At 34.8% G+C, this 12278-nt stretch overlaps 2 protein-coding genes across 2 annotated transcripts in view; one reads left to right on the top strand and one right to left on the bottom strand.

Annotated features, from left to right (window-relative positions):
• The window catches only part of LOC107467640 (formate--tetrahydrofolate ligase), a gene marked incomplete in the record, with an annotated part of 2909 nt that extends 532 nt beyond the window's left edge, over positions 1-2377 (top strand). The window contains 3 exon segments of the mRNA XM_016086773.3: positions 246-1421; positions 1681-1827; positions 1940-2377. Coding sequence (XP_015942259.1) covers positions 246-1421; positions 1681-1827; positions 1940-2215 — 1599 coding nt within the window.
• A 1113-nt stretch (positions 2378-3490) lies between these two features.
• On the bottom strand, positions 3491-7036 carry LOC107467639 (transketolase, chloroplastic). Its single transcript, XM_016086772.3, has 7 exons — positions 6341-7036; positions 6018-6108; positions 5810-5915; positions 5435-5717; positions 5200-5348; positions 4946-5099; positions 3491-4747 (listed from the first exon to the last, which is right to left on the bottom strand). The coding sequence occupies exons 1-7, from the start codon at positions 6857-6859 to the stop codon at positions 3788-3790; spliced, it is 2262 nt and encodes a 753-aa protein (XP_015942258.1). The 5' UTR covers positions 6860-7036; the 3' UTR covers positions 3491-3787.
• Between the last annotated feature and the right edge of the window lie 5242 nt (positions 7037-12278).

Below are 12278 nucleotides of genomic sequence, written 5' to 3'. Positions count from 1 at the left end.
TTTTTTTTTTTTTTTTTCCTTGTGGATTTATGGCATTTGATACTGATATCAATCAAGTTTTTTGATTTTCATAGCATGTACTTTGGGAATGTATTGACATTTTGGATCTGTGACACTGGTTTTGGTTAGTAGTATCATTCTCTGTACTTTATAGGAATTATTCATTAATCTGAGATATTGTTCATAATGTCAAGGTTATGGTGGTTACATAATGAAATTCCATGGTGGTATCTCTTTTTTGTTAGGTAGTGACATGCCTTCGGCAACCGTCACAAGGACCTACTTTTGGAATCAAAGGAGGTGCAGCTGGTGGTGGTTACAGTCAAGTGATTCCGATGGATGAGTTTAATCTTCACCTAACTGGAGACATTCATGCAATAACTGCAGCAAACAATCTCCTAGCTGCTGCAATCGATACCAGGATTTTCCATGAGTCTACACAGTCAGATAAGGCTCTCTTTAACCGATTATGCCCTCCGAACAAAGAAGGTAAAAGGAGCTTTAGTGATGTCATGTTTAGGCGTCTCAAGAAACTTGGCATCTCAAAGACAAACCCAGATGATCTCACGCCAGAAGAAGTAAATAAATTTGCTAGGCTTGATATTGACCCGGAATCTATCACATGGAGAAGAGTAATGGACATTAATGACCGGTTCCTAAGAAAAATTACCATTGGCCAGGGACCTGAAGAGAAAGGAATGGTAAGAGAAACAGGATTTGATATTTCAGTTGCTAGTGAGATTATGGCTGTTTTGGCACTAACAACATCATTATCTGATATGAGAGAAAGGCTTGGAAAGATGGTTGTTGGTATTAGCAAGAGGGGTGATCCTGTAACTGCTGATGATCTTGGTCTTGGAGGTGCTTTAACCGTTCTAATGAAGGATGCAATTCACCCTACACTCATGCAGACTCTGGAAGGAACACCTGTTCTTGTTCACGCGGGACCATTTGCAAACATTGCTCACGGGAACTCTTCCATTGTTGCTGATAAGATTGCATTGAAGTTGGTAGGGCCAGGTGGATTTGTAGTTACTGAAGCTGGTTTTGGTGCTGACATTGGAACAGAAAAGTTCATGAACATTAAGTGCAGATATAGTGGCTTGACACCTCAGTGTGCCATAGTCGTGGCAACAATAAGGGCTCTGAAAATGCATGGTGGAGGGCCAGCTGTTGTTGCTGGAAAGCCTCTGGACCATGCATATTTGTCTGAAAATGTTGATCTGGTGGAAGCTGGTTGTGTGAATATGGCAAGGCATATATCAAACACAAAAGCTTATGGTGTTAATGTCGTGGTTGCTATCAACAAGTTCTCAACTGATACGGAAGCTGAATTAAACGCAGTTAAAAACGCAGCTTTAGCTGCTGGTGCCTTTGATGCTGTAATTTGTACCCATCATGCCCATGGTGGCAAAGGAGCAGTAAGTACTTGCCTCAATAGTCCTACATTTTTAACTAACCATGAAGCCATATAACATTTTACCCTGACATTAACATCATAGGATATTGAATTCTATGCAAAATTCAACAAATTACAGTTGATTAAGTTTTGCTAAATGATCAATGGTTTTATTAATCATCAAAAGGAACCATTCAGGGAAACAATCAGCAGAACAATTTAGTTTCATTCAGTTTAGGAATAATTTATTACTTGCTAACTTATGCCTTGCATTGATTCAGGTTGACCTGGCTATTGCGGTTCAAAAAGCTTGCGAGAATGTGTCACAACCACTGAAGTTCCTGTATCCTCTGGAACACGGCATAAAAGAGAAAATCGAAGCAATAGCAAAGTCCTACGGAGCCAGTGGCGTCGAGTACTCAGAACAGGTAATATCATCATTTCTTGCATGCACTTACAAAGCACAACACTTATAGCTAAGATTGTGATTTTGACAAAGTGATTGCTACTTTTGTATTTGTGTAAAACAATCTGGTTCAGGCTGAGAAACAGATTGAGATGTATAGCAAGCAAGGATTTTCGCAGCTACCAATATGCATGGCTAAGACTCAGTATTCATTCTCAGACAATGCTGCAGCAAAGGGAGCTCCAAGTGGCTTCATCTTACCCATAAGGGATGTTAGAGCCAGCATTGGAGCTGGTTTCATTTATCCATTGGTTGGAACAATGAGCACCATGCCAGGGCTTCCAACTAGACCATGCTTCTATGACATTGATCTTGATACCGCAACTGGAAAAGTCATTGGTCTCTCTTGAAATCAATGATTAAACCTTAAGTGGCACATGGATGCTATTGATGACATTTTCCTTTTTCAATTTCGTTGATGTTATGTTGTATCTTCTGGTTCATATGTATGAATATGAATAATGACATAAAGCATTTAAGTTGAATTAAGGTTCCACCCTAATAATTTATAAGTTTTTGTTATATAAATTAAAATGAGGATTTCCTTTTTATCATGCCAATAAAAAAAATGTTTTACATTAACCATGCATATAATATAAACTTAAAAACACCTTAATCTGATAAATTGGAAGAAGAAAATTGATATGTTTCCTCCATTTTTTTTCTCTCTATTTCAAACACAAACTCTCTGATCTCTCCATATCTTCCCTCACCTTCTCCCAAACTAGCACTTCCTCATTTTTCAAACCAGTTTCTTTTGATCTCACAATTATCATCACCATCATCCTCTCTTGGTTATTCTTTCAAAGACAAGAACAAGTTCTGTAACAGACCACATTGATAATCAGATCATAGAGCTTAGGTAGCATCAATAATGGCACCGGATTCACCGGTAACTTCTCGAGTAGCCGTTTGCTCACAAAATCCGACTCCATGTGGTTATATCCTTCCAGAGGAACAATGGGATTTGCCTATGGTTTCACTTTTGATTCTGTTTTGTTTATGATGCTACTCATTCTTAATCCTTCTGGCTATTACTTTTCCTCTAAGATCAGAAATACCTTTCACTCTTCACATAAGCATAATATTTCTAATGTTCTTTCTCACATATTCAAAAGCAACTCCTCTTCCTTTCCTCCTCCACCCCCTCCTGGTAGTTAAAGTTTGTCAAGAACAGAATATTCCTCCTCCTCATCATCATCAGTAACTGCAAGTGTAGCTTCTAAGAACAATGATGAAGTTGATAGGTTGTTGTTGGGACTCAAATTTCAAGAAAAGAAGGTTCTGGACTAGAAAAATTAAATAGCATCATATCATATGCATTTTAAAATTTGCTAAAACAAATTTATATTTTCAAGGCATATTTATTCTTGGTATGGCTGTACCTTTTGGTTTTGTTATAGTGAGATGAGTATGTTATGTGCAGGTTGAATTACTGTATGTTTATCTTTCATCTAGCATTCATAGAAATAAGGGCACTCCTCAAATATAATTTTTTATCCATTATTGTTAATTTGTACAAAACAGAATAGGCTTCATTTTTTATTTGCAATTTATTAGTCAGTTCAAAACATAGATTGAAATTGAATAACCAGGTTGGGTAGTCATTTCTACTCCCTAGATGCTTCAGATACCAATCCTTTTGGCTAAATTAATTATGATACATGAATAAGTGCTACATCACAGTGAAAAAACTCACAAGCCAAAAGAGTTGTTACAAATTCTTACAACTTCATTGATTCCACTCATCCTTCAGTCTCTGTCTCTCCTCTGAGAACCATTTTTTCAAGAGTAATCTAATCTTTCTTATTGTGGCTAAAGTGATTTCTCAAGAAACAGATCCATAATTGAAATCCATACCACTAGTGAAACTTAAAAGTTCTGAATAAGAAGAAACAAAAATCAAGAAAAACTCAGAGGACTTATGAAAGTTGTTTTGCAGCAGCAATAACAGCTTCCTTGGTGATACCAAACTCCTTGTATATCTTCCCTGCTGGAGCACTTGCTCCGAAACGGTCAATGCCTATGGCTTTCCCCTGGCTGCCAACAATCTTCTGCCAACCGAATGTTGATCCGGCTTCTATGCTAACTCTAGCTGTTACAGCAGCAGGGAGAACACTCTCCTTATATTCAGCTGATTGCTCGTCGAAAAGCTCCCAGCTGACAAAAGAAACAACTCTAACAGCTTTTCCTTCCTTCCTTAGCTCCTCGCCGGCTGCAGCAGCAATCTCCAACTCAGAGCCGGTTCCAATCAAAATCACATCAGGCTTGTTACCTGATGAGTTATCCGAAATGATGTAGCCTCCCTTTTCAACTCCTTCAATAGAAGTTCCTGCAAGTTGGGCCAACTTCTGCCTAGAAAGGGCTAGAATTGAGGGTCTTTTCTTGTTGAGCACGGCAACCTTGTATGCTCCAGCAGTTTCATTACCATCAGCTGGACGAAGCATCAAAATGTTTGGCATCGCCCGGAAACTTGCCAAGTGCTCTATTGGCTGATGAGTAGGCCCATCCTCTCCAAGTCCAATGGAATCATGAGTCATAACATAGATAACTCCGGCTTCACACAGCGCAGAAATCCTTATGGCAGCTCTCATGTAGTCAGTGAAGACAAAGAAAGTTGCACAGTATGGAATGAATCCGGGGCTGTGAAGAGCAATGCCATTGCAGATTGCTCCCATTCCGTGTTCTCTGACACCGAATCTAACATTGCGTTCTTCCGGAGTACCCTTTTGGAAATCTCCAAACATTTTCAACAAGGTCATGTTGGAAGAGGCAAGATCAGCACTGCCACCAATCAGGCCAGGAAGAACCTTAGCAAGGGAATTGAGATTCTGCTGAGACAAGTTTCTGGTAGCATCAGCAGGGCTTTCTGGAGTGTATGTCTGTAAAGTTGAAATCAAATGGGAAGCATGATTAATATTCCAGGCACCATTTGATTGAAGTAAGAATGTGAAATGTGACAATGAACATGCTATTAACTTGTTAGCATATAATTTGGATTAGGCATCATGCAACATAACTATTAAGAATCTTATCATATGAACATCATGAGAAACCTATCAGTTTAGCACTCTACTAACCGGCAGTGCTTTCTCCCAACCGGCAGGGAATTCGCCGGTAATAATATACTTCAGATCTGTAGCTTCTTCTGGATATTTCTTCGAGTATTCAGCAAACTTAGCGTTCCATTCGGCTTCAAGCGCTGCACCTTCAGGGGCATGGCGGCTCCAATGCCTACGGAAAGTAAGCAAGCAAGTTTCATTTAAGATCATATTATGAAAATCTCAGTTTACTAACAGAAAACAAAGAAAAACTCTTAACACTCCATCCGTACTTTTTAACATCCTCAGGAACATGGAAAGGCTCATATGGCCATCCAAGATTCTTCCTTGTAGCATCCACTTCTTTAGCACCTAATGCACTTCCATGAACACTATAACTGTTAGCCTTGTTTGGAGAACCGTATCCAATGGTAGTTGTCACCTGGAAAGAGACATGGTATGAGAATATGGACAAACATCAAAGCTAAAGAGCTATAAATTTCTGCTACTTCATGTCAGGTAACTAACCTTGATCAAAGTGGGTTTGTCTTTGACAGCCTTTGCTTCCTTAATAGCTGCACGAATCTCATCATAGCCGGTGTTTCCATTCTTTACCCAAATGACATGCCATCCAAGAGCCTCGAAACGCTTGTCAACATTCTCAGTGAATGCAATTTCTGTGTCACCATCAATGGAAATGTGGTTGTCATCATAGAAAGCAATAAGCTTCCCCAGTCCCCAGTGTCCAGCAAGTGAGCATGCTTCATTCGAAATTCCCTCCATTTGGCAACCATCACCCAATATAACATACCTAGAGAACCAAGAACAAAACAAATTTGTCATTCACACAATCACCACAAGTTCATAGATCACAAACAAGATGCAGTTATCAACTTATCCTACGTGTAATGGTCCACAATCTCGCTGTCAGGCTTGTTAAACCGCGCAGCCAAGTGCTTCTCAGCAAGTGCCAAACCAACTGCATTGGCAATTCCTTGACCAAGAGGACCTAGACAAAGAACATGGTAATTGAGATAACAGAACACAAGAAAACAAAAAGGCTTATGCCATGACATGGAAACTTAAACTAAAGAGAGATCTCATATGTAACCTGTGGTAACTTCAACTCCATATGTCTCAAAATTCTCAGGGTGTCCAGGAGTTCTGCTTCCCCATTGTCTGAAACTCTTCAAATCTTCTTCCTATTATTCAATCTCAACGTCAGCAAAAATAACTACTTTTTGCATTGATCGCGTGAATGATCATAAAAAAATGATGTGATTGGACAATTGTCTAAAACATTTTAGAGCGTGAGTGCATAAAAAATAAACTCTAAATTAAAATGAATCAGAACTGATTTAAATTAAACATAAGTATTTGGATTCAACAATGACATTCTGATAGATCCAATGAAATTATCCATCCAAGACTGACCTGAACACTGTCATAGCCTGCAAGGTGAAGGAGAGCATACTGGAGCATGCAACCATGGCCAGCAGAGAGAATGAACCTGTCACGGTTGAACCAAGAAGGGTTCTTGGGATTATACCTCATGACTTCATCATAGAGAATGTGACCCATTGGAGCACAACCCATGGGGAGACCAGGGTGGCCTGAGTTAGCCTTCTCAACTGCATCAATGGAAAGGAACCGAATTGTGTTGATGGATTTCTCAACCAGAGATGCCTCTGTGGTCTTGTCAAGTGTCTCAACCGCAGTGGCACGAACCACAGAACCAACCCTGCGTGGAGCACGTGATGTGACGCCTAAAGAGCCACAATTTGAAGAAGAAGAAGAAGAAGTAGAAGAGAGTGTCTTGAGGCCAGAGAATGATGGGAATGAGGAGAGAGTGGAAGTAGTGGTGAGTGAGACACGCTCTGAGGAAGAGCCATGAAGGTATACAGCACGTGCCAAAAGAGCCTGAGAAAGATGCAAGGAAGAAGAGGAAGCCATGGTTGGTTACAAACTAGTTTAACAAACCACCACGTGTTAGTGGCAGTTAGAAGAAGAAGAAGAGAAAGAGTAAAGAAAAGAGGAAGAAGAGGTGAGAGATGTATAGATAGTTCCTATGGTTGAGAGGGTGTGGAAAATCTCAGCCTGTGCTTGTGGCTATGCCTCTCTTCTCTGCCTCTCACTCCCCTCATCATACAACAACCTTATGATAATCTTTTTTATTACAAATTTTAATTCTGTAGCATATTCCAGTATTGTACTTTTTTGTTTTTATTCATGGTAATAAATCAACACAACATAGGTTTTATTCTTCAAAAAGTTGCTAATTACGCCTTAAAAATTAGTTATTAAATTGGTTGTTGTGTATAAAAAATAAGGCTTTAAAAATTAAACGAGTTAAAGATTCAACGGTTTAAAATTTTATCCAAGTTTAACTGAAGCTAAATTGGACATAATAAAATAATATTTTTTTTAAATATTTTTTGTATTTTATTAGTTTAAATCAATTATCTGCTAAAAAGTCAAATTTGTTTGATCGATTAACTCGTTTTTTGATTAATTTTTTTATTCTTTAACTAATTTGTTCTCAACTAATTTTTTATTTGAATCAGATTAATTTGGTGATAAATCCCGTTTAATTCCATTGAATTGGCAAATTCAATCCTATTCTAAGGTGAAAATTCAAATGCAATTGAATTTACGTGAAATTGATAGTTGAAAGTCGTTAGATAAAAATTTAGTTAAATTAGTCAAACTATCTAACGACTCTTATCTATCAATTTTATGTGAAGTTTCCACCCTATTCTAAAACATGTGTTATTTTATATAATTTTTTATTGTATATTTTATATTTTAAATTTATCTTTTATATAAATAGTTAATTTGGTATTTTTTAATAATATAGTTGGATTATTCTTTTCATTATAATTATTTTTTTAGGGAATCTTTTCATTATAAATTTGATTCTGGTAAAATAAAAAAAATACTAGAAAATTATCGAAATTTATGTTTTTGGTTATTAATAGTCATCAATATTTAAAAGTATGAGATAAAATATGTTGTTAGATTATTAGATTAAAATAGACTAAAAAAAATTAAATTTATAGCTAAGTGATGACTATAAATAATAAACTTTGATGGCCTCTAACATTTTTTTTTACATAAAGTTCATTGTTAATGTAAATAAGTGGACACTATTATATCAATGGTGAGAAAATATTCAGTTTGATCCCTGAAATTATATTTGAATTTTAATTTATTTTTTAAAATTTCAATTGTCTCAGTTTTAGTTCTTATAGTAGTTTTCGTCACAGAATCAATTGAAAAATTTAAGAACTAAATTAAGACAATTAAAATTTTAAGGACTAAACTAAGACTAAAAAATACCAAATTAAATATTTTTTCTTTATAAAAATTTGACATTGTTACTTGAATATATGTACAACAATGTCTAAGATGATGAATATAGAATGAAGGATTTAGATAAATGTAAAAAATTAACATTGTATTCAGTAATAATTTTTTTAATGTGATTAATATGTAGATACTCAAAATAGTAGTCTCTATGCCAATGCTTTTGTTTTATCCGCTTACTCAGATTTTAGATAAGGAGTCATTGCTGAAATAAGAGCAGAACCACAAATTTTTAAAAGCTGTGAGTGATTGAGTGGCAACTATATTTTGTCAAAGATAACACACCAAAATGTTGAAAGGAAACAACTATGTCCCAATCGGAATCAACAGTGGGAAAAGGGGGTGTGGCTAAATTTGTTTATATTAAAATATGTAACTAGTTTTTTTGTCAAGTGAATATATAATATAGGACACATTTTAAGTGCTCCAGAGAGTACCGGTACACCAGTTATTTTAACCATTGATTTTAATTAATATATATTATATATATTTTTTATAATTCATATCAACGGTTAAAATAATTGGTGTACCAATACTCCTGGTGCACTTGAAATACTTTCTATAATATATAATGGACTGTGGAGACTGCTTAAATTAAGTTAAACCTTAATTTCATCTTGAAATGGGAGCAGTGGAAGAAAAGATGAAGAAACAACTATTGATTTCAATGAAAAACGTTAATTACATATTTGAATCTTCATTTACAAATATACAAATAAAGGACTATTAAATGTGGAACTGTTTCCATTAAAATTTTAGTTGCAAAGTGATTGTCAATAACTCAAAAATGTTTAAACATTTTTTCGTTATTGATTTCTTAGCTCTTTTAAAGTGAGTAAAAAAGTCAAGAGGACTATTCACTTTGTCGAATAATAATTTTAATATAAAATTGCCGTATAATTCCTCATGATAAATTGATATATATGAGAATGGGCATGTATCATGTGATTTTTTTTTTTAAAATTAAGGGAGTAAGGGTGATATTCTTTTCTTCCATTAATAATGTCGCTTTGCTTAGATAGTTTTGTTCTTACTTTTTTTTTTAATTAAGAAAACAACAACAATCGTATATTCAAACATATAAACAAATTTTGGGGACTACAATTCTTTTAATTTTGGTCTGATGATACTTTTTTTTTTTCTCTTTTCTGTTTTGTTTTTGTTATTTTAAGTCGTGTGGTATATTTAAGTTTAAAATTTTTCTTGTTTTAGCAGTTATACTAATGTTAATGTTGAGAATTTGAATTTCACTTTGTGGCGACAAACTTTATAAATAAAATTTTGATCTCAATTGATTAATTTTTGGCTTACCAAATTAAAAAATACAACAAAAAATCAAATTAATAATTATTAAATTTTTTATTTTCTCATTTTATCTATTTATTTACTTTAGTGGATCAAAATATTATTTTAGAGTTCAAATATTATTTTTTTTGCTATCGAAAAATCTTCTAAAATAAAAAAATTGTTAAAATATAAAATAAATAGTTAATAATTATTAAATTTATAATTTTCGTAGTAGGTAAGTATTATTGGAGATAATTATTAATCAGGTTCTATGATAAAATATTATTAATTATGGCCATTTTGTTTAGGCATGTGTGTAGGGTAAAGGTTCAGTTATTAATTATATTTGTTAGTAGGTATTGTTATAAATAAGATGAATATGTTAGTTTTGATATTATTGATAAGAAATTTAGTTATAATGATAATTAAGTAAAAATTGGTTTAGTGGATAGTTTTATTATTTATGAACGCATGTTTAGTAGAGAGGTTAAATTATTTTTTGTTAACGTTCGAGTAAATTTAATGTTAATTATAAGTGTTTTAACTTGTATATGATTAATTAAATAAGATAATTTGAGTTATTATTTGTCTATATTTTGTAGGGTACAAAAATTTTGAGGTGTGTCCACATGAATTCACCGATTTATATAATTCGATTGTCAAGCCTCTTGTGCAGGCCACTAAGGCTTGGTTTGGTAAAGCTTTTTGAAGATGTGCTTGTGCTTTTTAAAAGCTCAAGTTCCTCATTTTGTGTTTGGTAAATCAAAAAGATCATGTGTTTGTGCTTGCAGCTTTTAAAAGATTGGGGTACTTTTGAAAGCACCTAGGATAGAGCTTTTCAAAGTTAGCTTGTGCTTTTCAAAATTTAAAAGTCTAATATAACCTCATATGTTAACTAATTTTCAAATTTAATGTTTGCATTTATGTCTATTATAGTATTTTTAAATTTTAAAAGCTATTTTATCAAACACAATTGATGTTACTTATGTTTATTAAAAGTTGTTTTTGATTTGATTTACCAAACATAAATGCTACAACTTTTAAAAAGCCATCTTTTAAAAGTTAACTTTTATAAGCTACTTTTAAAAAGTAAAAGCTTTACCAAACTAAGCCTAAGTTTTATCATGTATCTCAAGTTGGAGTGATTCAAGGTCAGTAGGCTTTGGTAACAACTCTAGCAGAAAGATGGTACCTAGATACTCATGCATTCTATCTTCTGACTGGTGAGTGTGCAGTTACGTTGGAAGATATAGCTCTAATCCTAGGTATTCCAAAAAATGGTCTTTCCATGACAGGAACAACCATGGCTAATCAAAAAGCTATAGAAGCTGAATACTTACATCAATTTGGAGTGGCACCTAAGACCAGTGATTGCAGAAAAAGTTACATCAAGATGATTTGATTTAGAAATGTGAAAGACGAATTAATTTTGAATGATTGAGTTGCCATGGAGAAGTACGTGAAATGTCATATATTGTTGTTGTTTGGGTCAATCTTGTTTGCTGATAAATCTGGATCAGCGGTTCATTGAAAATTTCTGCCATTGATTCGTGACTTCTCTCGAATTCACAAAATCAGCTAGGGATCGACATCCCTAGCACACTTGTACAGCATCTCGCTTTGACTGTAAAGAGATTGACGGTCCACTGACATTGTTGCATATATGGGCTTGGATTTGTATGTCATTTCTTGCCCTGATTCCTGGTGCCATTTCTTGATATATATGTTATCTTAAATTTTTCTTTAAGTGGAGCAGGTACAGATACAGGTGGGACCGCATCTCTATCTGCTAGAGGCAAAGGATATAATCTAAGATCTGATTCCCCACGCTAGAGTACAAACAGATTCACACCATCCGCATTTATGAATGTCGCAAAGAAGTGTAAGAAGTTTTGCAAAGATGTAAAGTGGACAATGAGAAAATAGAATGTTAGATTTTGTGTAAAAAGTATTTGGACTTTTATAAGTAGCAAGATAGGAATGTTTTAAAGGACATATTGTTTGGTAATAAAATATAAGTTGCAAACATGGCAACATAATATTATTAGTACGACATAAATGCTATAAATTTTATAAATTAGAATGCCAACATAATAACAGTCAGGTATTTTGAGCAGTACCGCTTGCACTTGATCCACCGCCATGTCGACATCTACTACGACTGTGATTCTTGGCCTTACATTGCTTACAGCGTCTTGGAAAACGTATCATTCGCGTGTCCATCTCATTCAAGAATCGGGTCATCTTTGGCCGACTCTTTGTCACTCACTTGTACAAACCGAGATCCATGATACACAGGCCATGTAGTGGAATTTTCGAGTGGTCTAAACCTAGCTCTATAAACCCTTCAAACTTGGTACATCTTATCAACATCATGAATGTACACCTGCCAATTCAATCGTTGATTTGAACAGCAAGCAAAGACATGGTGACATGGCATGTGATCCACTTGGAATTTACCACAATCACAATGTCGCTGACGTAGATCAACTGCAAACTCGAGACCGCTGGACATCTCACGCACCTTAAATATTTCATTCTGTCTGTCGAAGCAATTAACTTTAATGTTTTTGGCAACGCATTGATTTGCATGCAATTTGGAGGTGACAAGCTCAAAGAATACATAACCAGCATTAATTTGAGCCTTAGCTTTAGCCCTTTTATGGTGAACAACTCATTAAGTCTGTAAAACATTGCCTTCACAAGTGCAGTGACAGGG

Source organism: Arachis duranensis, chromosome 9 (genome assembly GCF_000817695.3).
Source record: "Arachis duranensis cultivar V14167 chromosome 9, aradu.V14167.gnm2.J7QH, whole genome shotgun sequence".
Taxonomy (NCBI): Eukaryota; Viridiplantae; Streptophyta; class Magnoliopsida; order Fabales; family Fabaceae; genus Arachis; species Arachis duranensis.
The sequence above is the reverse complement of the archived record's forward strand: the minus strand, read 5'-3'. Positions and strand labels throughout refer to the sequence as shown.